The sequence below is a fragment of the Caloenas nicobarica genome, chromosome 7 (genome assembly GCF_036013445.1).
Source record: "Caloenas nicobarica isolate bCalNic1 chromosome 7, bCalNic1.hap1, whole genome shotgun sequence".
Classification (NCBI taxonomy): Eukaryota; Metazoa; Chordata; class Aves; order Columbiformes; family Columbidae; genus Caloenas; species Caloenas nicobarica.
The window spans coordinates 6453732-6475972 of NC_088251.1; the positions used below are offsets into that span (position 1 = coordinate 6453732).

General features: G+C 45.2%; 2 protein-coding genes across 2 annotated transcripts; both read left to right on the forward strand.

Annotated features, from left to right (window-relative positions):
• Positions 1–1566: 1566 nt before the first annotated feature.
• On the forward strand, positions 1567–7714 carry PRDX3 (peroxiredoxin 3). Its single transcript, XM_065639495.1, has 7 exons — positions 1567–1648; positions 1722–1788; positions 1964–2105; positions 3338–3473; positions 5206–5309; positions 6266–6431; positions 6921–7714. Exons 1-7 carry the CDS (start codon positions 1613–1615, stop codon positions 6972–6974), a joined length of 705 nt encoding a protein of 234 aa, XP_065495567.1. The 5' UTR covers positions 1567–1612; the 3' UTR covers positions 6975–7714.
• A 906-nt stretch (positions 7715–8620) lies between these two features.
• SFXN4 (sideroflexin 4) lies at positions 8621–21308 on the forward strand. The gene is made up of 14 exons (XM_065639494.1): positions 8621–8715; positions 8819–8884; positions 11097–11171; positions 11956–11982; positions 12066–12120; positions 12773–12798; positions 14213–14263; positions 14351–14416; positions 14527–14595; positions 15822–15912; positions 17470–17585; positions 18564–18649; positions 19714–19828; positions 20943–21308. Exons 1-14 carry the CDS (start codon positions 8677–8679, stop codon positions 21018–21020), a joined length of 960 nt encoding a protein of 319 aa, XP_065495566.1. The 5' UTR covers positions 8621–8676; the 3' UTR covers positions 21021–21308.
• Positions 21309–22241: the final 933 nt, after the last annotated feature.

Consider the following 22241-nt stretch of genomic DNA (forward strand, 5'->3'; position numbering starts at 1 on the left):
AGCTCACCCACGCTGTGTCCAACGTATTTTCTAACCCCAAAACAGTTTACTCGCTTCCACTTTTAGGCTCTGAGGGGTTTTTTAAGCAAGAATGCCCCTTACTTTTAGGTAACAGACATGCAAATAAGGCGAGTAGCTCAGCCAGCCAGCTCTCCTCACCCAGCCTGCGGCCTTCCCAGCAGAGTCCCCATCCAGCCAGCACTTTCAAGCAGCACTGGTTCATCATCAGGAGTCAAAACTGAACTTTTCTCTCTCACACAGCTTCAGGTTTCCCTTCACGAAGCGCTATGAGAAGCAAAGGGTACATAAGGCGCCTTAACTCCAAATCTGCCAGGTCAGTGACCCAGCACTGCGCTTGCGTGCACTTACGCACACATGCTCAAATGCACAAGCAGAGCTTGTTAGAGGGTGTTACGCCTGAAGGGAACAGCTTCAAAAGCACTAGTGATGTCTGTTTGAACTCAAGGAAATCAGCGGGTGCAGGAAGCAGTCAGACTACTGCGCTGTTGGACCCCATACTGCGGTATCCCTATCCTTTAGTGTCCACATTTTCTTCCCCCTTATCCTACCTTGACTACACAGTTTGCCTCTGCACCCTTGTGCAGAACTCCTTTTTCTTCATCTTTTGGGGACCTCCATCATCATCATCACAAGCCCAGCCAGCAATACACTACCTCTGTGCACACATAGTGTTATTCTGGCTGTTCTGCTGGGCACTACAGTTGTTGAGATTATCAGAGCCATATTTCCATCTGCCATTGGCTACATCTGGATTAATAAATTCAGGAGTGCCACAGAAAGGTACCAGAGAGTGAAACTGGTGATGGTGTTAAATCACAGAATCCCAGACTGGTTGGGGCTGAAGGGACCTCTGCAGATCATCCAGTCCAACCCACCTGCTAACGCAGGGTCACCAGAGCAGATCACACAGGGTCGTGTCCAGGCGGGTTTGAATGTCTCCAGAGAAGGAGACTCCACAACCTCTCTGGGCAGCCTGTTCAGGGCTCTAGCACCTCACAGGAAAGAAGTTTCTCCTCATGTTCGGATGGAACCTCCTGTGCTTCAGTCTGTGCCCGCTGCCCCTCACCCTGTCATTGGGCACCACTGAAAGGAGTCTGGTCCATCCTCTTGACACCCACCCTGGAGATATTTATAAACATTGATGAGATCCCTCTCAGCTTCTCCAGGCTGAACAGCCCCAGCTCTCTCAGTCTCAATTATGCTTAATTATGATTAAAAAGCTATAATCTGAGCGAGTTCCATAACGCCAGAGCCAACTGCATTAGAAAAGTTCGTATCTGGAAGGTTTCTCAACACAAGCCACGCTGTTCGCTCCATTGCAGCCTCTACGACCACACACCAACACCAGCTCCCACCGCCGGCGGGAAGCCCGCAGCAACCGGGGGGGCACGGCCAGGGCGCGGGCACGGCCGGAGCAGCACAGCCAGGGGGCGGGCACGGCCAGGGCGCGGGCACGGCTGGAGCAGCACAGCCAGGCGGCGGGCACGGCCAGGGCGCGGGCACGGCCGGCCTCGGGGACACGTCCCGCTCGGGCTGCGCTCCCGGCTGGGCGGGCCCGGGCCGGCCCGTCCCCCGGCCCGCCCCGCTCAAGATGGCCGCCGCGCTGGGAAGGCTGCTGCGCAGCGCGGTGAGTGAGCGCCCGGCCCTCGCTGGCCGCGCCGCGGCCCCCGCCGGCTCTGACCCTCCGTGTCCCCCCGCAGGTGCCCGCTGTCGGGAGGAGGCTGACGGCGCAGCCCCTGCCCTGTGCCCGCCGCCAGCTCAGCCTGGGTAAGTGCGGGGAGGGCGGCGGGAACACGCAGACACACGCACCCCCGCGCGGGGAGGCGGCGGGAGCGGCCTCTGCGGCCTCTCGGCCCCGGCCGCCCGTGCGGCTGCGCCGGGGACGCGGCGGCGGCGGCCCCGGGGCCCGGCCCGGCCGGCAGCTCGTGTTTTGTGCCCGCAGGCTGCTCGCGGTTGGCCCCGGCGGTCACACAACAGGCCCCGTTCTTCAAGGGAACGGCCGTTGTTAACGGAGAGTTCAAGGAGCTGAGCCTGGATGACTTCAAGGGGAAATACCTGGTGCTCTTCTTCTACCCCCTGGACTTGTGAGTGCGGGTTTCTCCCCTTTCGCATGGGCCTCCTGCCTCACTGAAGGTCATCAGAGGCGCTGCAGATATTTGCTGTCTAAAGTGGCCGGTTTTACCTTCTCCGAGCTAGTCCTGTACCACAGATATGTTTATAGAATCATAGAATCATTTTGGTTGGAAGAGACCCTCAGGATCATCGAGTCCAACCATAACCTGACTCTAGCACTAACCCATGTCCCTAAGAGCCTCGTCTAAACGCCTTTTAAACCCCTCCAGGGATGGTGACTCCACCACTGCCCTGGGCAGCCTGTTCCCATGCCTGACAACCCTTTCCAGGAAGAATTTTTTCCTAATATCCAATCTAAACCCCCGCTGGTGCAGCTTGAGGCCGTTTCCTGTCATCCTGTCACTTGTTACCTGTGAGCGGAGACCAACCCCCTCCACGCTCCAAGCTCCTTTCAGGCAGTTCAGAGATCAGAAGGTCTCCCCTCAGCTCCTGCTCTCCAGGATGAACCCCCCAGGTCCCTCAGCCGCTCCCATCACCCTTGTGCTCCAGGCCCGTCACCAGCTTCGTCGCTTCCTCTGCACTCTAGTATTTCAATGTAGCGACAGGACTTGGGGGCAGATGGCCATTTTGTGCTAAAGCAATGGGTCTGGAGGCTGGAGAGCATCTTCCAGCTGCCAGGACTGCTTCAGGAGGCAGAGGTGGCCTTGCAAGTGTGGTTCTTCTCACAGTCAGACCCCGGGGCGCAGGCGTTGCTTTGCAGTTGGGGTTCACCTTGGAGACTCTTCCCTTTTAAGCAGCAGAACTGCAGCAAGATGGCTCCAGAACAAATGCTGGATAGGCTGAGCCTGCCCAGGAGGCTTCAATCATCAGGAGCATCCGGGACGGTTCTGATGAAGTTTAGTGTATGTGGGCACACGGGGGAGAATTTAACCTGCAGTTCTTTCTGTTATAGACCCTAAAAACTCTCGGTCTGGAGAGTGTTTAGCAGAGACAGTTTCTCCATCTCTGCAAAAAAAATCTGTTTAGAACTGGGAGTTGAAAACTGGTGTGCCAGCGAGGTGGCTATAGCTGTGGCTTTGAGGCTGACTGAAACTAATCTTGAGCAGGAAACACGGTTAAAATTATCAGGCTAAAGAAACTGTGCTACTGTGTTAGTGCCCAGAAACAGATATAAGAGCATTTTCTAAAAAACTCTATGAAAAGATTGCAGAATCATTGTAGCCTGTTTTCTCTTCCCACCCAGCACCTTTGTCTGCCCAACAGAAATTGTGGCTTTCAGCAACAAAGCAAATGAATTTCGTGATGTGAACTGTGAAGTTGTGGCAGTTTCTGTGGATTCTCATTTTTGTCATCTGGCCTGGATAAATACACCACGAAAGGTATGAATTGGGCAGCCGTTTGGGGCTTCCTCTGTTGCTTGTTTTCTTTTCATAAGAGGTCTTTAGCAGAAAAACTGAATAAACAGTTGTGCGAACACCAATTTCAAGAAATAGACTGCCTATAGCGATAAGCTATGGGCTTAACTTCTACATTGGATGACATAATTCCGACCTCAGTCTTTGTTTTCTTGATCTTTTCCGTAATGATTTGGGGCTCTTTTTCATCTTTGATTTGCTCTCTTGCTAATCCTATAGGTTACATCATGTTGTCATACATTTATCTTGAAAGACAAATACTCAGTATCCGTGTCACTGTCCTAAACTGATGGTTTCTGTGAACTGTCACAGAAAATGAAGAGCTGCTGTTTAGTCCTTACTGTTAACCCGTATCTAACGGTGGTGGCTTTGCAATGGAAGCAGAACAGCCAGTTTATCGGAGCACTTGTGTTACTGACTTTCATTTCCTGAAATGGCTCTGCTTCTGCAATACAAATGGAGGTCCTCAGCTTTCTTCAGGGAAAGAAAGCGATGAAGACGGCCTTGTGCTGGAGAGGATCCTTGTTCAGATGTATATAAAAATGCCCGTTTTTGATCAGATGAAGCACCTGGCTAGTGTGGTTAGTTGCAGAGAATGAGGAGCATGGCAGGAAGGTGCAGAAGCGCCTGTGCTGTCAAGCAGCAGTGCTCACAGAGTGGGCTGCTTCCAGGTGCATGGCTTTGCTGCCGTAACACAAGGGAGGGAAGAGAGTTTCTTAGATTTAATATGGCTTGGCTGAACCTATTGAGAATGTTTCATTTCCTGCATGCTTTGTTCAGAGCACTAAAATGTGATTATGGGCTGACTTCCATGCTTTATGCGAAAGCTGGTTTGGCGCTGCTCCGTGCACACATAGCAAAACGCCCTGCAAAGGGCAGAAAGAATTCCAGGGTGGTGCAGACAGGACCCTGACATCTGGAGAAGCGAAAACCTTGGTTTCTCTGACATCTGCACTCAAAGCTCCATGTGCAAGAACTCCATTGCAGATGAGCACTTGCAGGTCAGGGTCTGAGTGACTGAGATTGCACAATGATCCACTGATGATGCCAGGAATAGAAAAGCTAACGAACTCTGGGCTCATTTCAAGGATAGAGAGCTTATCTCTCTTGCAGTTCCAGCATGTTGCAAAACTGAAAGAAATCTTCATTGACTCTCTAAATAGTAGTTAAATTGATTTGGGGAGGAAGAAAAAAATCATACATGCACTAAATAGAGCAGCAGAACTCTGATGTACCTAGTGTGGCTGTCAGAAGCCTTGTGTTGTCTGTTCATAGTATGCAGGTTTATTTTCCCTTCCCTCCCTACCATGTTAATCATCTTTCATTTTGAACACTTTAACATGGAGTAGAATTTTTTGTATTCAAAGCTCCTGAGTAGGGTACGAGGGGAATCTTTCTGAAAATGTATGACCGTTGTCATAGGTAGCCTTTTATCACCAAAATAAGCAATTCTAAAATGCTTGGTGCAAAAGTAGATTTCATGTTCCAAAGAAACCAAATGTTCCTGACTACGTTAAAAAAAGAAACAAAACAAACCCCACCAAACAACGCCAGACACGTAAGTGGTTCCTTTCCTGGAGCAAATGGCATGAATGTGTTTTGTTGTCAATATACCTTCAAGAGAACTGAATCCAAGGAAGAAGGATAATCCTAAAATGTGTTTTGTAACAAAATGGAATCTTACTCTCCTCTCTAGAGCGGCGGTTTGGGCAAAATGAATATTCCAGTTCTGTCAGACCTCACAAAACAGATCTCCCGTGACTATGGTGTGCTGCTAGAAGGACCTGGTATAGCACTGAGGTAAGGCATGATTGCTGATGACTCGGTTATGACACAACCCAGTCTAAACCAGTGTGAGCCGTACTGTCTCCTCCTGCAGAGGAAACTGGACAAGGATCTAAGGACAACTGTAAGATGTCACTTTTTCTGGAGAACTTCTTCTGGATCTCACCCTAGGAAAAGGGTACATGGCAATTATGGCCATTGAGAATGGTTCTGGGCCTCTCTGAAAATGCACGCAGGGCAAAGCCAGCTGTTCTGATCTGAGAGACTGAGAGAACTCCGTGTCACTAAGGAAGACGAGTAGGATAGAAGAGCGTTTTACAATTATTTTTCACAATTTAGGTCTGTCTTCTTTAATTTTCCTTCCTTCTGAAGGGAGAAGAGACTGCCTTGACATCCATGTGAGAAGTTTCTAAAGTGGTAGCCACTACGGTCAATCCCATAATTATCTAGAATTTTTTAAAAATGACACTTTTCCACCATAGGAATACTTATTAAAAGCAAATAGCGGTCCCTGAGATCTATTGGACTGCGTAGGAGTCTTCTGAAGACCTTTGGTTCCTGATCTCTTTGGATCAGGCACTTCTGACATTTGTTGACAAATTAAGCTAAATAGTATGGTAAGACTGGAACTTTGGTTTTCACAAATTGAAATATTGTTTACATGCAACAGGATTTAATTTAGTAGCTTAATGCATAAGCACCTCTTCACTCAGTACCTTTGGATTTTCATATCAAAAAGACATGGGAAGGATGGCAGCTATCAGCTTGGAAATATAGATGGAAATAGATTTATAACAAACGTAGAACCATGTCGATTTGGTCACTGTGCTAACAAACAATATATGAAACGCTGCGTTGCTACTTTGATATCTGCATCTAAGAATAACGACCTTGCTGAAATAGTTCATCCACTTTCTTGTGTTTGCTCTTGGAATGTGGTTTGCATTCCCTGAACTCTTGCTCCATTACAGAGGTCTCTTCATCATTGATCCAAATGGGATCGTCAAGCACCTGAGTGTCAATGATCTCCCCGTTGGTCGCAGTGTGGACGAGACGCTCCGGTTGGTGAAAGCATTCCAGTTCGTGGAGACACACGGAGAGGTTTGTCCAGCAAACTGGACTCCAGACTCCCCTACGGTAAGTGTCTGCTAAATACCACTCTTCTAAATATAGACTCTGGCATATTTTTGCACGTCTGAAGGGCTGAGAACCGGTTCAACGTGAGGTGCTTGACTGAACCTGTGCCTGTTGTCTAAATATGAGGCTTTTATCAGTTGGACCAATTGAGTCTATTTGTATGATACTAAATGTGTGATTTCTGTGAAGGAAGTCAGCAATTTTCTTTTAGAAGACACAAATTGTATTTAAAACTCTAAATTTGACTTCTACTCTTACCAATTGTCTTCAGATATTGTACTTATTTAACGCCCTGCTTGATGTGTAGCAGGAAAAATGTGTTGAATACTTTAGGAGTTTGTACATCATTTAGGCTTTTGTCTTTCGACCAAGTGCAGAAACAGAAATAACCTATTGTTTTTTATGAAGTGTGCATGCATTTTTCTTAGTATCATATCTGTTATTTTATCTTTGTTATTGTATAATAACTAAGCTTTCTTTTCTTGACAGATCAAACCAAGCCCAGAAGGTTCTAAAGAATATTTCGAGAAAGTGCATAAATAAACACTGAACGAGACTCCTAGTTACCGTAAAATGAAGACATTAGGAAAACAGCTGTGATTATTAAAAAAAAAAAAATCAAAGTTCTTATTTTCTCATGTTGAAGAAGAAATTAAATACTGAAATATTTACTGACTCCCTTGTCTTGTTTTAAAAAGGAGGGTAAAAGTGAAGGCTTTCCTCCCTGCCCCTTTTGCAATTTTGATGTCGGGAATTTCCGTGACCACTTGTCTTCTTCCCGAATACGACAAATACACAAAATACAGTTGTCTTCACTGGCTTTTTCTTCTTTCTTTGGCTAGCTTTGGGCCAGTGTCCCTTTTTTTCTCACATGAAGAATGAAATTCTGGAACAAGAGTTTGAAACAATGGGGACAATATGGAAAATAGAATTTCGACACATGGTTTGGTTTTAATTAATTTTGCACAGAAAGAGATGAATGTAACAAGTAAAAAAAAAAAAAGTCTCCCTTTTTGTGGGTAAATGCACTATAACTGGCAATGAATGTAAATATGTGCCATTTTAATCCTGCATATAGCCACAGGTGCAGTACAGGAGCGTTAACAAGCATGGAGAAGTTTCTACTTGGGAGATGGCAAAAACTTGAACCCCTATAGTTGTACTTGAGCTTTATGAGAATTCTGTCACTGAAAGCCTTGCTTATTTGCTTGAACGTGTTGTACTGCTTGAAAACAATGTAGCGTGTCTCTAGTTACAGTAATAAATCTTACCATTGGCTAGCAGTGGGTATGTTGCTTTGCTTTTTTTTCACTTTTTCCCCCAAGATTCCTCTACTTTGAAGCAGTCGGGTGAGTTGCATTGCCTGAGAAAGGATCTTCTGTAGCTTTGTTCGCAGCCAGCAGTTAGCAGCTGGTGCTGCCAAAGGGCTGGATACATCCATACGATACTGAACGGGTCTGTATTTTTCGTCTTCTGCCCTTTTGAACAGGGGAAAGGGCTTCAGGTAAACAGCAGCACGAGGGAACCACCTTGGCAAAGTGGCTGTTGTGTCCTAAGGTGGCTTTGTAGCTGCTATCAACAGCTGTAACGTAAGGAAAGGATGAAAAAATGAGCCCGATGTGCTGCTGCAGGCTTCAGTATTTGCAAATCTCGTTTCAGCCCCAGCGGTTTAGTTCTGTTTGGTGTAAATCCACTAGTACACGTGCATTTTCTTCCAATAAACCTGATCTCCTGGACCTACGGCGTGTGAAGTGAAACCCCCGACCAGCTCACAGAATCACAGGATGGTAGGGATTGGAAGAGACCTCGAAAGATCATCAAGTCCAGTCCCCCCTCAGTGATGCAAAACAGCAGCTGGTGGCAGCTGTTCGTGCCTGTGAAACCCCGGGCGGTGTCACATCTTTTCACCCAGCCGCGGCTTTCCCTTACCTCGGTCGCTTCGGGTCAATGCGGAGGGCGCGGGGGGTTTCTCTGCGGTCCCGCTCCCCGGCTCGGCCTCCCCGGCTGCCGCAGGGGGGAACCGCGGGAAGGGGAGAGGGCGATCGGACCGTTCCCAACCACGACCCGCTCCCCCCGGGCTCCGGGGGCTGCGACCCCCGCCGGCCGCCTCCCCCGTTCTCCGGGCCGGGGGCACGAAGCCCCATGGGCCGGCCGGGCGGACCCGGTTTTGGCGGCGCCGTGCCCGGGCGGAGCGTGCAGCAGCCGGACCGCTCCCCCGGCGGCTCCTTCCCGCCGCCGCGGCCCCATGGACGCCAACCTGCGGTTCTGGAGGACGGAGGGGCAGGTCCGGGGCGGGGGGAGCCGGAGGGGCTGAGGGGGTACAGCGCGGCCCGGGCGGGCTGCGTCCAAAATAACGCCTCGTCTCCATGAAGCGTGTCTCCCCGCAGTCTTTTTTCCAGAGGTTTCTTCTCTGGGCGGACGTCCTGGACCCGCTGCTGCTGCTGAAATCCTCCGTGAGTGCCGCGGGGGCTGGCGGCCGCGGTGACGGGAGGGGCGGGCGGTGCGGGGCTCGGGAGCCGCCAGCGGACTCGCCCCCCGGCCCGGGGCGGCGCCGGTCGCCTCAGAGCCCGCGGTTCGCGGCCCCCGCGCTCCTGCTGCCAGGCCTGCCCGGGGATACGAAAATTAGCGATGGGCTTGATGGACTTTGCTGAAGTGTAACATAATATCGTTGCGAGGCTTCTGAGGAAAAATAAAACACATTCGTGAGGGAGCTGGGGGTTCAGCCTGGAGAGCAGGAGCAGAGGGGAGACCTCCTGATCTCTGAACTGCCTGAAAGGAGCTTGGAGCCAGGGGGGGTTGGTCTCCGCTCCCAGGTAACAACGGACAGGATGAGAGGAAACGGCCTCAAGCTGCACCAGGGAGGTTTAGATTGGATATTAGGAAAAAATTCTTCACGGAAAGGGTTGTCAGGCATGGGAACAGGCTGCCCAGGGCAGTGGTGGAGTCACCATCCCTGGAGGGGTTTAAAAGGCGTTTAGACGAAGTTCTCAGGGACATGGGTTAGTGCTAGAGTCAGGTTATGGTTGGACTCGGTGATCCTGAGGGTCTCTTCCAACTGAAATGATTCTGTGATATATAAGAAATAGATATAAACACACGTGTATTTCTATATGCAATTACATAAAACAAAAGGCATTTCTAGGCAACACCATTTCAGCAGTCCTGTTTAGACCGTGGCTGCTCCGCCGCGGGTTTGATCAGCCCCGTTAAGAGCAAGGAAAGCCCCAAAGGCGAGCGAGGTGATGAGCAGCCGGGCGCGCTGTTCTGAGCCGCGTCTGCCGCTGGAGGATGGAGACGCGGAGCTGCCGCAGATTCGGGGAACGCCGGTTTGCAGAACTGCACCCCTGGCACCCCAAATCTCTGCAGGCTGATCCACATACCCATCCTTGGGGTGCAGCTTCATCTGAAGCTCATGAAGCTCTTTTGGTTCTCCGTCAAGTGTCTATATAGAAGGAATCCTCCCCTGAGAGGGAGCACACTTGGTTTTTAGGGCCTTTTTATACCAGAGAATGATTATTACAGTTTTAACATTAATTATTAAATATGTGACACTAAACACATTGTGGGCCATAATGTCCAGCATCTAAATTTTGGGAACTGTCATGACAGCAAACTTCTGTAGTTCCAAGTGTAGTTTTGTCAGGGATGATGGAGGAAAAAACACAGCGCGTTGTATGAGAGTCGTCTAGTTGACTGGTATGTTAAGGGAATTTGTGTGGGTTTAATTATTTTGTTTTTAAGAGTAATTTCCATTAAAGAAAAAGAACACTGTCAAAATGTGTGAACATTGCGTATTTCCTTGTCACTTGCAGCGTTAGTGTATTGTGTGTATCTATCCATCTATCTATATATATGTGTAAATATTGTATGAATATATATCTCTACATATATTTACATGTACAAATAATAATTTAGTAAATAAAAATTTAGTAAATATACCTTATATATGTGTAAATGCCAACAAGAAAATTTTATAGTATGTGCAGGGATTAGTTCACACCTTCTTGAAATAGGACACACAGTCGCAAATAGAGGTGTCCCTGTTGAAGAAAAGTCAAATCGTCTCATAAATTCTCCTAAGCAGCTTTTTTTGTAGACTATGGATGACTACATGAAGTTACATCTTTATTCTCTTTACGTGTACCTATTTTTCGTAATTAAAATTTCAAGACAAGTTTGAAGGAAGCGTGTAAGATGCAAAACTTGAACACACATTTGTGAAGATGCAGGAACATCTAGTGGTGTTATGACTAGTTTCTGGTAATTTTAAAAGTCTGGTTTGGAATTTCATTTTAAAATAGTCGTCTAGGTGCCTGTGGGGCTATCAGGTGGTTGCTTTGCCAGCACTCATGGGAAACTTTAGATTAACACTCTGATTTTAGTGAGGTATTTTATACGCTTAAAGTTCCAGTGTATTTGTGTAATGGGTTGAGGAATCGATACTTTAAGGGACTAAGGGAGCCTGAATAATTGAAAAGTTTCTATGATTGGGAATTGGTTGTGTGTCTAGGTTTGTTTTTGCTTGCACTGCTCCAGTGAGAGACAGGTGCACTATTAGCTTGATATTCTAGGTTTGTATCTGGACGGTCTTATCACTGATACATTGCGCTTCAGAATATTGAAATCTGAGAAATTTTTTTCTGTTTGTTTGTTTGTCTAATATAGGATGAAATAAGAAGAACCAGGTTATTAATACAAAACAATGGGAAGACCCCAAGTGAGCCCATACAGAATGATCAGGTATTTTGGAGAGCGGTTTGTAGAAAACAGAGGTGTCTTTTCTCATGGCTGAAATAGTTGATGTTAGTATAGGATCTCACAGACAGAATACTGAGATTCAGAGACAGGGATAACAGAAGAAAAACTCGTTGCTACAGAGATTTTTCTAATATATAAATTTTGTATGGATTTATTTGAACTACTACTGACTTTAATACTAAATTGCAGTATTATCATCCTGAAGAAGGCTGGTTTGTGTGTCATATAGCTGAATTTAGACGATGCTCTGAGATCACTTTAGGAATCATAGCTCTAAGCTTGTCTGCCTTTAGCTGGGATGATATAGATGGATGATAAATATGCAAAAATGTTTAATGAGCTCATTTTGAATCTTAGATGTTGTATCACCACACAGAGGGCAGGTTGGTTTGTTTTCACATCCCATAGTATGAGCAGTAGCAGTACTTGGGTGGGATACCTACTACCCTAAAGCCCTAACATAAGTGTTTAGGCTTTTAGCCATATTTAAATTGTTGGGGTTTTGTTTTAAAATACCTACTATCTTAATTTTTTAAAACTAACTTTCTGTTCTGTAGTAGTGTGTGCTTTGGTGCTGTTACACAGCACATGGGATGTCTGTTCAACAAGGAGGATTTGGAGAGAAATTTTAGGGGAAAAATAATTGAAGAGGTGTGTACATATATAGCACTCCATATAAAAGTTATTGGGGAAAAAAAATTAGAAAGAAGATTTTACACATGCTATTCTGAAACTTGGTTACTAACCTAATTTTCAAATTGTTTAGACAAAAAAAGCCTTCCTGCTAAGCCTGGTAAGTTTACAAAATCTTTATAATTTTTTTCTTTCTTATTCAAGTATGGCAAAGGTGGTCTCATTTGCCTTTTTTCTTTTAAGTCCAGTGTACATCCTGATACAGACAAGATAATTCCTGTTTTGTTTAGAGCTCCAGGTAAGTTCCCTTAAGAGAAGTTTTGTATGTGTGGCTGAAACATCGAAGGGGAATAGCTCATAGTAAGGAGCCACTGTGATACTATAGTGGTACTGTTCTCCGTGTAGAAAAGCAAGTAGACTATTCTGTTAGTTGCATTGTTCTATCTATTGCAGATTTATTTATTCCTACAGTCCTCGTAGGGAATTTTTCCCGCAGTTTATCTGCTCGTCTAGATGGAAACAGCTCGACCAGTCTCTAGTTGTTGTCACTGCAGAATGAGTTCCTAGATCCCTCCAGATGTACAACAGTTAACTGTAGGCTAAGATTGCACTTGAAGGATGCGGCTACTATATGAATTTATTTGCTGTGGTGGCAGATGAAGTCTGCTTTAGGAAGCCAGGACAGCAAAGATTGTTAATCAGATATAACCGTACTTTAGGCTATTAACTCATTATCTCATATAACCACTCACAGCTGTGGCAGCCTTTGTTGCCACCTCTCTCTTTTGGAATAGAGAGTTGAATTTCTGTTCAAAACTCAGTTACAGAGTGGGCAGGGTTTTACTTAGAGCTGAAACTAGAGGGGGGAAGTTAGGGGAATTTTCTGCTCAAAACCATCCATCTAGACTCACAGCAGTTATTTTTACTGAAAGAGTTTTCTTTCTTTTTAGCCTTCCTGCCCATATCTCTTCCATTGGTGAGTGATCGTGAAAGATGCTTGTGTACCGCATGGCTTATGTTTTTCCAAAGCAACGGGTTGGAGGGAGGGAATAGAAGGTTTTAGGCTTAGCACAAGCTTTCTAAAATACATCTGCATTGTGGGAAGTGCTCAGTGACCTAGAAATTTAGCCCTTAAGGAATCTCATTGGAAGCCCAAACCTGTTTGCTGCCTTCCTTCAGCAGTATTCAGAGCTCAGCTTTCTGATGCAAGGTGGAATGCACTCAGCACTGAGAGCAAGGCCTGCTTTGGGTCTGTTTAACCTCAAAAAAATGGAACTGCAGCAGGAAGGAGTCAGAGCCTTGTGGTGTGTGTTTCAGACCCAGAATGTGATTTTTTTTTTTTTCTTACGTAGGTTGTGCACTTGCCAGTAAGAAATGATGGTGTCAAGAAATTACAAAAGATATAAAAACAAGCTCTTGTAATAGTGCTCAAAAACCGCACTGTTTTGTTTCATAAAATTTGTAGCTGTAATTATAGGCATGTTTATTCATTTAGATGTGTTTGCCTTTGGTTTTGGCCTGTGAGTATACATACTGAGATATGTATGTCATTCCATGTAGAGATTACAGCCTTATGCTGCACTACTAGAAAGTATAATGAAAGTCTTGATGGCTGTTGAATTCATTAAGAACAGTAACGGAATTAACAGAAATATTTCTTTTTGATACTTACGGCTTAGTGCTCTTTCATAGATGTAGTTAGATTCAGCGCTGGCATTAATAATAAAGGTAGTTGATCCACTAATATAAATTAATTACTGCTCCTCCTCTGAGGCTTTAGACAATCCCTGCCCTCCTCTAATTCAATATTTGCCTTACCTTGATGGACTGCGTTCTTTGAGAGTGCTCCACACCTTGAATTCGGCGGGTCAGACCTCAAGACAGGCTGCGGTTTATTAAAACTGGGGTTCTCATTCACTGTCTAAGTTTGAGAAGGAGTTGGGAAGTAACTTCTAAAATCTTTGATTGTAGATCAGTTAGATCTAGTATTTATATCCCCACTAGTCAAAACAACTGACCCTTTCTCATTCACTTATTTAATTACATTTTTATTACCGTGGTTATTTTATTTGCATCTATCTAAACTTCACAGGTACAAAATGATTTTTTTAAATTTTGGGTAAGAAAGCATCTTAAATATTCTTGCGTACTGTTTTAGTCACTGTGTCTCTGTGTTTTGATATTGGGCAGGAGAAGTGAGTATGTCACACCTGTAGCAAGGAAATGTGTTAGTCTGGAATGAAGGGAAATGGCTCTGGGTGCTGATCGGAGCCTTTGACGCTGCTGCAAACAGTGACATCGCGGTTCTGTTCATGCTCTGGCCAACCACTGCTCACTAGAAACTTCTAGACTCATCAAACCTAATTTTCTTGTGGGGTTTTCCCTCCTAGGTTATTGTTTCATCTGCTCAGCACCAGGCGAAGCACACTTTTTTTTTTCAGGTAATTGCCTCTTTCTTTCTGCATTTACAAGTCTTCTAGTCTCAATCCCAAATTCATTTTTTGCTTATAATCTCTTTGTTTCTGCAGTTTGTGTTTCACACGTATACCACAGCATTCACCCTAATAAATGGAAATGGTACTGCAAAGTCTGAAGTATGTGTCAATTTTGAGTTTTGAAATCAATTGTACAAGACTGTTTTGAACATGATTTACAAGTGGTTTACAATTGTACTTACGTGGTGTGTTTCTTCTGTCCTGCTTAGGAGTACTCGCTGGAGCAAAAGCAAATCTTCTATGGCTTGGGGGCCATTTCCTATGCAGCATGTATTGGTGTATGTATTTGCTCAGTGATTGCTTTCCTGATAAGCCCTCCTGGGAAGGAGCAGGCGCTGAGATACTCACACTGTCAGGATTGTGCTCTGTTGCTCTACTCAGATGTTTTGCCCCAGAATTGTTCAGAATATGAATTTTCCTGAGCGTCTGTCAGCCAATACCTTGCTTGTCTTCCTCTGGTGCTTCCTCCTCTGTCCTTTTATTTATTATTCTGCAAGCTTAGAAAACGAGTAGCGAGAGGAAATTGCCAGGGTTTACAAACACAGGGTCACCCACAGGGTTGTCGGAGTTGATTTTTGGTGTGGTGCTGTGGAAGGAGATCTGTCTTGCTCTAAACAAGTGGTGAAATCTGCCGGTGTCTGTACTGGATGGAGTTAGCTCAGATCCCAGAAAGAGCAGAGCCATGAAAACACTGCAGTGAGTGCAGGTAAATTCACCTTCCAGGAGGGCTGGGAAGCTCTGGGCTGGAACGGGAATTTGTGGTTTCTGGCGTTTGCTACGTCAGAATGAGCTCTGGTGTCCTCATGATGCTCACTGCAAGTGTAGATGCCCCTGTAATGCATTTCCTCACTCCTCACACTGAACAGTGATTTTTATAAGCCTTCTGACAGAAAAATACGACTGTTTCTGCTTTTGTTAAAGGGACTTTCACCTCTGTCCGCTCAGCAAAGCAGTTGGACCAGCGGCGGTCGGGACTTGCAGAGCTCTGGGGCAGTTCTTACCCTTTGTCCTCTGAGGAAGACTCTGAGCACTGGCTGGTGTCCTGGCCGTTTATTCCTAAATGAAACTTCCTGCAAGTGTATTATGGGAATATAGAATTGGGCTGAAACTGCAGAGAATCAGGAAAAAAAAATACACAAGTAAACCAGGTTTCCTGTTTGGGGGAGAGGCGGTATGTGACATGAGGCAGTTGGACGGATGTCCAAGGAATATTAGTCAGAAGTAATTGTTTTTCTGTCTTTGTATTCATACTGCTTCTGTCCTCTACATAATAATGTTTAGTGTTTTTTGTCATAATATTTTGTACTCCTGTCTAGAAGAGTGATTACAAATACCTTCAGTAACTAGAGAACACCTGTATTTTGTTGGAATGTTAAACCGAGACATTTGTTTATAGATGGAACTATGTACTAAATCACAGCTTTATTTTCCTAACCTATTGCACATACTGAAATGCTGCACATTTTTTTTAATAGAAGGTGCCTGTTTCCTCCCAATGCCTTAGGCTCTTCCTCTTGTCTTCATGAATCGTTACACATTGAAGAGTCCGGTAATGGAACTAGTCGTCAAAAAGCTTCTACCGGCTCCTGTTCTTGGTGAGTAAAAAGAAACCGTGAATCATACAGCTGCTCTGAGAGGCCATTTGCTGCCCCCGTCTGACTGTAGAATTTTCCTGCTCTTGCACAGACGTGGTCTTGCTGTTTCCAGGCTTCTCCGGCTGCCTGTGCTGGGTCCTGTCCTTCCCATGCCAGAGTTAAAGCTCTGTGTGGCTGACCTCTGTTTGATTCCTGCTGGTTTTTAGTCTTAGAGCTGCAGAGCGCTCTTCTGACCTTTGCACGCATGACGTGCAACTGGCTCTCCAAAGATATCCAGGGATGCAGTCGGTGTTTTTCTTTGGCTTGCACGTTTTACCTGAAACCATCGGGACTGCCGGGCCGGAGCGGGAGGGCAGCGACGCTGAAGCTGGCACAGCCTGGTGTGGCACATACGTGGTACCAGAGTGCGACACAGCTGTGTGTGTGCACTGACATCGTTCCTCGCTCAGGCTGGGGCTCCTGCTCTCTGCAGCAACCGCTGACAGCGTAGAAAATGAGAGTTGGTACAGCAGAATGTCATTAACCTTGCAAGGCAGTGGGACTCGGTTCATTACTGGAACAGCTCTACTGACGTGGTGAAGTTGCACCAAGACAAGTTTAACTATTTGATGTCTTTAACTGGTTTTCTTATGCCATTAAAGAAATTTCTGGCCTTTCCTAGGGGGAAACTGGTAAAATTAAACCAAATGTCATCTCCTCTGTCCCAAGTTATGTGAGATGGCTACCCAAATCTTTCTGAGGATCTGCATTAGATCTTTCTGACTTGTTTCTCTTGCAGCAGGTGTTAAAATGTGCTTTCCATTTTCTTAAATATAGACAGAAGCCTGAGGGTAACTGATTAACTGACAAGTGTCACCTGTTACCCTGATGTCTTTATTGAACAGCCCTGCCAAAAAGTAACAAAAAGAGAAATCTACTATTTCAAGCAAGGTCAGTTTGCCAGACTATGCTCAAGAGAAAGGGGAACACCAGGTAGATTACTAGCTTAATTTGATACGGCCTTTATAAGTGCCGGTGGATTAGCCTCGTCTTTTCAGTGACAGACTGTGGGATGGGTGTTTTCAGGTACCTTGTAAAGCTGGGTCTGGAGGAGACCGAAACATTCTCATCCAGGATCCGCTTGTGACAGACACACAGCTGGCACCCTCCCTTTCAAATCAGGGATGCAGCTTCTCCTTAAGTGTGTTCCCTTCAGGTTCTTTTCTTCTGTACTGGATTTTTGCGCTGGCTGGTACAAAACAGACCAGCAACACAAATCCCACCCCACTTTCTTTAGAGCAAAGTACTTGTGGTTCAAGCTGGATGGCAACGATTGAAAGGTCCGGGTCCGTAATGATAAAGCACTTTTTAGAATGGAGGCCTTAAAATATTGCTGAAGCTTCTGAAACAAAAATTAAGATCCCAAGTAGATTTTTATGGGGCAGTGTCTTCTAAAGCTGTCAGGTTATGCAGTTGTGAACTGTTGAACTGGAAATGTAAAATGCACATAAGTATGGATGTTACTGTTGAGACAGTCCTTTTGGATCTTTTAAAGCAAAATCCTCCTTAACTCTGCAGGCTTGATGAGTGCATTTACTGTGGCAGTGGTGAGAAGCCCAGAATTCGAGAATGGAATTGAAGTGATGGACAGGAACGGCAAGGTCGTAGGAGTGTCACAGAAGGCTGGTGAGAAGGTGGGTGAGGGCGTGGAGGCCTCTCTTGATTTGCCTTTCATTCCCTGCGAGGAGCTGAATGTGATGCTGAGAGTTGGATGTATTGAAATGAGGAATCCCAGATCAGGTGCTGAATCTCTGGGTAGGCTTGGACTAGGTCTCTGCAACTGGGTTCCACAACCCTCGTGTCTTCGAGGGTTGGCAGCCTCCCCAGAACAACACACCGAGTGCCCGAGTTGAGCCACAGAGACACTAGCACAGGTATTTCTGCTTTTCCTCGTCATCTCAGGAGACAAGACTCCTGGACCTTCTTCTGATGGGAAGCCTCAGAGAAAAGCCCTTTATTGTACATATCATGTGCACCTTCTGTTGTAGGAATATTATTTAAAGGCTGTGCCTCCCCAAGGGTAATGCCCTGGCCTACGCTGTGCTGGTGCATTTTATCCTTGGGCTCCAGTTGCCAGCTCTGTGTTTACTCCTTGCGTTGCTCATCGACATCCACTGCAGAGCCTGGCACAGCAACCAGAGCAAGGAGTCGTATTTTGTGCACTGTCGGTGACGCGCCTTTTCTATGGTGCTGTCCGGAGGGGAGGAAACACCTCGAGGAGTGTAAAGATTTGTAGACAGCTGGAGAGAGAACTTCAGATTTTATACAGGGTAGTTTGGGTACCCAGAAGGTACAAGCATTTGGGAGGAGTTCAGCACAACTTAAAAAAAGCAAGTCTTGGCAAAATTATTATCACGGTAGGAAAACTCGGTATGTCATTGGTAGTATTATGTTCCCTTTTAAAGAATTTCTTAGTCACAAGTGGAGCATTTGCCACTTGTAGGACATAAGTTTCCATCTAAGAAAGAATTCCTCTAACAAATGTTTTTATCCCTCATTAACCTGTTTGTTGAAACTCCGGAGTATTGGACAAAAAAGAGCCCACAGAAGCGTGCGGTATTTGAAGCTGCACAGAGCACCGCTCTAACATTTATTTTTCTCTCTCCCTGGAGGCCGTTAAAGAAACAGCCTTGTCCAGAGCAGCCTTGTTTGGGACAACGTTCTTCCTGCCAGCTGTGCTGATGCACTTTGTGGAAAGGTAGGAGCTGCTGCAGCAGGGCTGGGGGTGCCTGGGCCCTGTCTGTTCAGGTTTTCAGTCTGGCTGGTACCACCTGCCAATTTTTCCTTGGGTTTGCAGTATTACTTGTCTTGGTAGAAGTGATAATCTGGGAAGTTTCTGTTCAGCTGCTGTGATTCATTTAGGTAAGGAAATGAATCTGGTTGTGTCTGCATCCACGCTGGGAGGGTTTGCGAGAGGTTGTGTAAAACCACGAGGATTTCCTCTCTTCTCCCATGCAGGAAATGTGCTTTTGCTCTCCTAACAGGCTGTTTTCCAGCTGTGATTTCAGACCCTGTGTCTGGTGTCAAGGTTGTTCACAGCACCCATCTTACATTTGTTATTTCTGAAGAGATAATACCCTACTTGAATTTGCAGCTAAAACTGAAGCCCAACTTCCAAATAGCTTTCCATATATCATAAAACATTTTATTGCTTTCACCCTGTATCATAAGAATTAATGGTTTTTTTCATCAGGGAATTCTTAGCCTGCCCTGAGCTTTTGGTAGGCATCATCTATGTCATGTAAATAATACCGATAATTTGGTACTGCCTAAATCCATTCCTTATCCCCCTTTGTTAGCTTAAGGGACTCCTGCTATCAGAAGACATAAATGCAGATGTAAGATGAAATTTTGAAAATAAGTAATAAATTTTGCACAAGGCAAAGTAGGGCTGCCAAGAGGAAGTAAATCTGAAAGGAAAGAGAGTAATGCAAGAAAAATCTTAGTCAAAGGACTGAGGCACTTTAAAGCACTAATGCTCCTTCTCTTGTCAGTTTGACCTTGCTGCTTATTTTCTTAATCTTGTATTGACAGTCCAGGCCTGGAAAATGTTGCAGTTAAATACAAAACAAAGGGAAAGACCAGGAGTTAGGAGTAAGAACACAGGAAATAAAATAATGTCTTCAGGATTCATAAGCCTAGGTTATTACTAACTTCAGTGCAATTTCAACCACTAAAATAGCAGCTAATCCTCTTTGTCTCACTGTCAGATTATTTTTCAAGCCCCAACTGACATAATTGCCTTTTCATTGTCTTGGACAGAGCAAAATTTGCAAAAACTCCACGTGCTTTGGCGTCAGTGAGAATGTTCATGTTTACGTCGGTACTAGCAGGGATGCTGCCAGTCTCGCTGAGCATGTTCCCGCAGTGTGGGGAGGTAAGTCCTGTCACAGGAATTAATTTAGGATTATTGTTATATCAAATAGTCCGTCCAGAACTATGGCCAGCAGTCTTAAGGGCACAGAGAAGAAAATCAATAGGATTAATGTGGTTGTGCATCTAAAACGGGCAGCGAAGAGGCTGCTCGTGAAGGCCCATGTGCTAGGCAGAGGCGTACAGGGCTTTCTAGGTCTAGGTTGCATTGTGTGTTATTTATATTTACACTTTTCAATGTAAATTTGTCAAATTTTCACAACAGTCTGAAGCAAGGGCAGGAGAGTTGTCTTAAAGATTAAAACCAAGGCTCTTCCAGCACTGTTTTCAGTCCTGCTGGAGAGAGGAAGGATGTAGACGAGAATTTTTCTCTTTTCGTGCAAAGTCAGCATGAGCTCATGGGAGAGATAAACCAGCTCCCACGCGGCGTCTCTTCTCGCTGCCTTTCTGCCCTGTGAGGTGTCACCTGTCCCTGGGAGCACACACCTTCCTGGCAGGTTTCAAACACAGGATGGAGCCCTCGAACCTTGAGCTTTGGAGAAGGATAAGTGAGAGAGGAGCCTGGGGCTCCTTTCTGCATTTATTTCCTCTCCCTTATCAACACTCTGTGAATATTCTCAGAAAATCTCTTGCAATTTTCAGTGGTTTCTTTTATTTGCCTGAGCTTTCTGGCATTGTAATTTCCTTTTTTTTTTTTTTTTTTTTTTTTTTTTTTTTAACATTTCTTGACCCTTATTGCAATTAGAGATTAATTAAACATAGACAATGGGAGTTGGGAGAAATGATGTACTGAGCGGGTGGCTGGTTGGTTCCCTTTGAAGTTTTCCAGGGTGAGTCACCCAAATATAGTGAATAGAGACAACATCACTAATGCTCTGTTTGGTTCTTGAGAGTATGTCTAATTTTAAATAAAACACATTTATTCCCTTATATGTCCACATCTAGAAGCAAAAAAAAAAAAGCCCCAAAATAAAAAAATCCCACAACCAACCCCAAATCCCATACAGTCTTTCTGAATACAGTATTTCAAATTGTGCAAAGTTCAGTGCAGTAAAGAGGACTTAATGTATACTTCATGGGATATGGTAGTGGTGATTCCCTTTTTCTATACATTTCAGATAAAACGAGCAGACCTTGAACCAGAAATTCAGTCGGCTACAGAAGAAATGGAGTTATTCTACAATAGGGGTATTTAAATATTGGCTTTAAAATATAAATGTGTGCTCTGATTGAATTCTGAACGCATCAGCAAACTCAACTGGCATATATGACTGATCGAATTGTGGATTTATGAAGAGGCAGACTTTGCAAAATGGTTTTGCAAGCACAGGCAGAGATGTACATGTAACTCAATGCTGTACATGATATTTGTATCAGAAAGCACTGTAACACAGCATTTGTCACAGACTCTGTTCTATATGCTTCCTCAAGTGATTGATTTCTTAATGAAAAGACTACCAGATATAAAAGGTTGTTCTACTGTTGCTGCAGCTTTTGATGTGATGCTTTCCAGGAACACAGCAGGTAGAGGCATCACTAGTCCTTTGGGTAAAGCCAGGCTGGTTCTTCTCAGAATACTTACTTTTTGTGTTTCATTGTACTTAACAACGCTCATTTCAAGGATGAGACCTGAGTGAGGGGGCCATTGCAGTGATATTAGACAAAGCAAACCTGATGGCAATGTAACATTGGTTAAATTTAGTTGTTTAAGAAATTTTCAGGAAATGGGTGTCAAACTTGGCTACAAAGTGATTTCTGACTTTTTTTACATCCTTGAAGGAGTTGTGAGGCCTGATGCCTCTTGAGCTTTAGAACTTTTTTTTTTTTTTAACACCACCACCACTGGGAAATCCCGTGGCTTTCAGACCTTGTGGTGGACAATGAGGAATCCTCACTTTTACAGGCTGGCGTTATATCCAAACAGTGTCATTTTGAGATGTAGCATAAGGGTTAGCCTGTTGATCAGTGCAGTGGTAAGTTGAGCGGATCATATGAAATTATTCAGGGGACGAGGGCTGTCTGTGAAGAGCTGCAGAAAGAGCTTACAACACTGGATGTAAAAACAGGTGAAGTAACAAGTGGACTGAGAGAGCTGGGGCTGTTCAGCCTGGAGAAGAGAAGCTGAGAGGGATCTTATCAGTGTTTATAAATATCTCCAGGGTGGGTGTCAAGAGGATGGACCAGACTCCTTTCAGTGGTGCCCAACGACAAGGTGAGGGGCAACGGGCACAGACTGCAGCACAGGAGGTTCCATCTGAACATGAGGAGAAACTTCTTTCCTTTAAGGTGCCAGAGCCTGGACCAGGCTGCCCAGAGAGGTTGTGGAGTCTCCTTCTCTGGAGACTTGGTGGCCACTGGGAGATGACATTTGGCTGAAGGGATCTTTGGTCTGGCCCAGTACAGCTGCTTTCATATGG

What these genes read in the sequence shown, in the direction of transcription:
- PRDX3 (XM_065639495.1), top strand. Translation starts at nt 1,613, where the DNA reads ATGGCCGCCGCGCTGGGAAGGCTGCTGCGCAGCGCG. An exon ending in TTCTTCTACCCCCTGGACTT is followed by an intron (nt 2,106 to 3,337) that starts GTGAGTGCGGGT and finishes CTTCCCACCCAG; the next exon opens with CACCTTTGTCTGCCCAACAG. An exon ending in GGACCTGGTATAGCACTGAG is followed by an intron (nt 5,310 to 6,265) that starts GTAAGGCATGAT and finishes GCTCCATTACAG; the next exon opens with AGGTCTCTTCATCATTGATC.
- SFXN4 (XM_065639494.1), top strand. Translation starts at nt 8,677, where the DNA reads ATGGACGCCAACCTGCGGTTCTGGAGGACGGAGGGGCAG. An exon ending in CCTATGCAGCATGTATTGGT is followed by an intron (nt 14,596 to 15,821) that starts GTATGTATTTGC and finishes CCAATGCCTTAG; the next exon opens with GCTCTTCCTCTTGTCTTCAT. An exon ending in TGTTCCCGCAGTGTGGGGAG is followed by an intron (nt 19,829 to 20,942) that starts GTAAGTCCTGTC and finishes TATACATTTCAG; the next exon opens with ATAAAACGAGCAGACCTTGA.